Source organism: Malus domestica, chromosome 15 (genome assembly GCF_042453785.1).
Source record: "Malus domestica chromosome 15, GDT2T_hap1".
Classification (NCBI taxonomy): Eukaryota; Viridiplantae; Streptophyta; class Magnoliopsida; order Rosales; family Rosaceae; genus Malus; species Malus domestica.
This window is the reverse complement of record NC_091675.1, coordinates 53,487,922-53,491,315: the sequence shown is the minus strand read 5'-3', so window position 1 is coordinate 53,491,315 and position 3,394 is coordinate 53,487,922. Positions and strand designations below refer to the sequence as shown.

At 37.1% G+C, this 3,394-nt stretch overlaps 1 protein-coding gene across 1 annotated transcript; it reads left to right on the top strand.

Moving 5' to 3' along the window:
• The first annotated feature begins 380 nt into the window (after nt 1-380).
• On the top strand, nt 381-2,974 carry LOC139187553 (DNA-directed RNA polymerase I subunit 2-like). The gene is made up of 6 exons (XM_070813338.1): nt 381-538; nt 695-816; nt 1,386-1,504; nt 1,867-2,001; nt 2,579-2,677; nt 2,803-2,974. The coding sequence occupies exons 2-6, from the start codon at nt 720-722 to the stop codon at nt 2,821-2,823; spliced, it is 471 nt and encodes a 156-aa protein (XP_070669439.1). The 5' UTR covers nt 381-538; nt 695-719; the 3' UTR covers nt 2,824-2,974.
• The last annotated feature ends 420 nt before the right edge of the window (nt 2,975-3,394 follow it).

Below are 3,394 nucleotides of genomic sequence, written 5' to 3'. Positions count from 1 at the left end.
ATTAGGTTGTAGATAATGCCACGTTGCATGCCGTCATTCATTAAAAATTTGATCGAAATCTATCCTCAAATATTGTAAACAGATTATGACACGTGGTACGACGTGATTGGTTAAAAATATTATCGGAAATCTATCCTCAACGATTCTGAAAAGGTAACAACACGTGGCACGACAACATTGAATAAAAATCTTATCGAAATCCATCACCAATAATTGTCTTTTTGGATAATGACACGTGGCACAATGAGAACGATTAAAAATCTTATCCGAAATTACAAATTAAATTATTTTGTATTATTTTATAAATTTAAAAAATACTAATATTTTATTGCCTATTGTCAAAGCTATTCAGTGTAGAGTAGAGATGCAAAAGATAGTTACTGTTCACTGGGCGATGAAACTGCTCTTAAGCATGAGTGGGGCATATCCTGGTCTGTACCTTTTCACTATCCCTTCTAGATTTGTTCGGCCAGTAAAGAACATTTCAATTCCTTCCGTTGGAGGTCAGAATATTGAACTTATTGGACCCCTTGAACAGGTAAATATGGTTTTTCTTTTAATAATTTTTTTACCCACATTATGTTTTCTGCCATGATAAGAATTATCGTTTATCATTTTTCTGCTTTGATAGTCAGGTGCTTATTATGATCAGACCCTAAAAGTATGACTATCTGGTTTCTCCATGTGCTATTAGGTTTTCATGGAAATAAGATGTCCTGATGGTCGAGATGGTGGAAGGAAAGATGGTTTCCCAGCAACTCATGAAGAAATTCATCCAACTGGAATGCTCAGTGTGGTCGCTAATCTTACACCCTGGTCAGATCATAATCAGAGCCCATGAAATATGTATCAGTGTCAGGGTCTTTTCTGTTTTACCCTCCTGTCTGTCCTTGGTTATTGTTCAACAGAAGTTCCATCTTGTATAAATTTTTTGGAATCCTACCGCTAAATTTTTTTTTCACATTCCTGTATAGCTCGTTTCGAGAAATATGAGTTTGAGCCTCAAGGGCATATTACAAATTATAAGAATGTGCACCTTAAAAATCCATGCAGCTTAGTAGTTTATTCATATTACTAAATTGGAGTCCACACAAAAATTTCTAAATAATCATCCTGCAGGGCCGAACAAAGTGATGGAGATTTTGTTCTTGATGGAATCTATTAGAAAATCTTGTATTCATTTGGCCAAATGCGTTTTGTATACATGAATTTATTCTTGTTTCTTATTGTGTATGTTGAAAGCTTTAACAGAAATTTCAGGAATTTTATTTTTCTTTTATTCTTTTATGCTTTTGTATACCAAATCAATGTCTTTACTAATGCATATGGTTTTCTTCTTGGACCTAAATACTCTTGCTTACCAAATGATGTGTTTTGGCAGACAGAAACAATAGACTCGTCTGATCAAAAGAAGAGGTCGGATAACACCCCAACATTTTTTAAGAAAAGTAACGTCGATAAAAATCCTTTGATTGATTCAGATGGTCTTCCTTATGTTGGTCAGGTTAGCATTCATTTCTGGATTTTAGTTTGTGCTCTATATTCTCCTGCATTATGTTGAACACAGAAAGTTAGGATCATGGCAGTGCAACTGTTGATGTGAGATTTGTCCAAGATGCAAGCTTCTGGCCAGTCGACTGACTTAATGATTGGTGTCCTAATGCAGCCTCTGGCCAGTTGACGGACTGGAAGTGCAAGTTTTTCCCTGGCACCTGTTTATTGCTTAGATTTTAGGTCATTACTTTTGGGTTTTACAGAGTTCAAAACCCGAGAGTTGAAGCCTAAAATCTCATACAATATAAATGTATATATAGTACATATGTGGTTGCAATTCTGTACTCAACTTTATTCTCTGTTGCATTTCAGACAATAAAACCATATGAAGAATACTATAGCTTTACCAATGCCACACTCCATAAGCCCAGAGCCATCAAACGGAAAGGTACAGAACCCGTTATAGTTGACTATGTTGCTATTGATGGGAAGAAGCTCCTTCAAAAGGTAAGTGGACAACATTTACTTTGGTTCCTAATTTTGGATCTCGGAGACTGGATTTGAAAAGTCTGAATATATCGAATCGCAATATATAGCTAATTGATAACTGTGCTTGATGATTGCTTGTACCTATTTTGTATTGTCTTTATGGACCATGTTTTGCTTGCCAATGGAGAAATGAGAGTCAACTTTAAGCTCATCTACGTTTACCTTATTTGGTTTGCGATTGCACAGAAAAAGATTTAGTTTAAGGTTTTTGTCCCCCTCACTTCTCTATTAATTTCTATCAATTTTGTGTGACCAAATGAGGAAAGAATTTGTCTCTAGGGACTACATTAAATCTTGGGTTTAATGATTGCTAATAGCCATGTTTCCCATAGGTATACTTACTTTGGGATTAATGTATCTGCAATTCTGCAGATGCTCCGTATTTATGACTTAATAACATGGGAGATTTGTTCATTACTTTTCCTAATGTTTCGTTGAATATCTCTAGTTATCATCATAACTCTGGGTCAATCATTGTTAAAATGTTTATCCCATAACTTATTATATGCCATAACATTATACCGTTCTTGTGCAGGCAAACATACGCTTTCGACACACTAGAAACCCTATCATTGGTGATAAATTTCCTTCTAGAATGACGATAGCTATGCTGTTGGAATCGGTTGCTGCAAAGGTACTTGAACCTAAACAATTTAATTTTTACTGTATGTTGTTAACAGTTGCTGAAAAATTGCACTACCTGTACACTCCTGTAGTTAAACCCCTTAACCTTGAACATTTCTTGTCACATGGTGGTAGCTTACATGGACATTATGTTGACGCAACACCATTTGCTAGTTCAAAGAACGCTAATGGAGAGACTGGACCAAAATCCAAAACCCTTGTTGATGAACTTGGCGAATTGTTGAAGGTTAAGAGGTTTAACTACCATGGTGTAGAGGTTCTGTACAGCGGGGATTATGGCACAGAACTCACTTTATTGGCCCTGTTTATTATCAACAACTACGACATATGGTTTCAGACAAATTTCAGGTAAAGATTCGACCAATTTCAAGTTTTATAACTACACGAGCTTTCAAGATTTTCTCAGTGTCCCAATTTTTATCATCAGTTGCCTTACATGTGGTACTCGATTTGGCGTGCAGGTACGCTCCACTGGAACGGTAGACCAGATCACTCGCCAGCCTATCACGGGACGAAAGTGAGGTGGTGGTATACGTTTTGGCGAAATGGAGAGGGACTCCATGCTTGCGCACGGGGCAGCATATCTGTTGCATGACAGGCTTCATATGTGGAAGCATCCTAACGTCCTCATTCGTCCAACCAAAACGGGTTGTGCGTGCGGTTTCAGGAATTCCCCCTGTAAGAGCTCCCAAGAAGGTCAGCTGCC

Bases quoted from the DNA above. Each gene is read 5' to 3' on its own strand.
- LOC139187553 (XM_070813338.1), top strand. From the start codon at position 720: ATGGTCGAGATGGTGGAAGGAAAGATGGTTTCCCAGCAACTCATGAAG. The intron at 817-1,385 runs GTCAGATCATAA...TTTGGCAGACAG, and splicing joins GTCGCTAATCTTACACCCTG to AAACAATAGACTCGTCTGAT. The intron at 1,505-1,866 runs GTTAGCATTCAT...GTTGCATTTCAG, and splicing joins GTCTTCCTTATGTTGGTCAG to ACAATAAAACCATATGAAGA.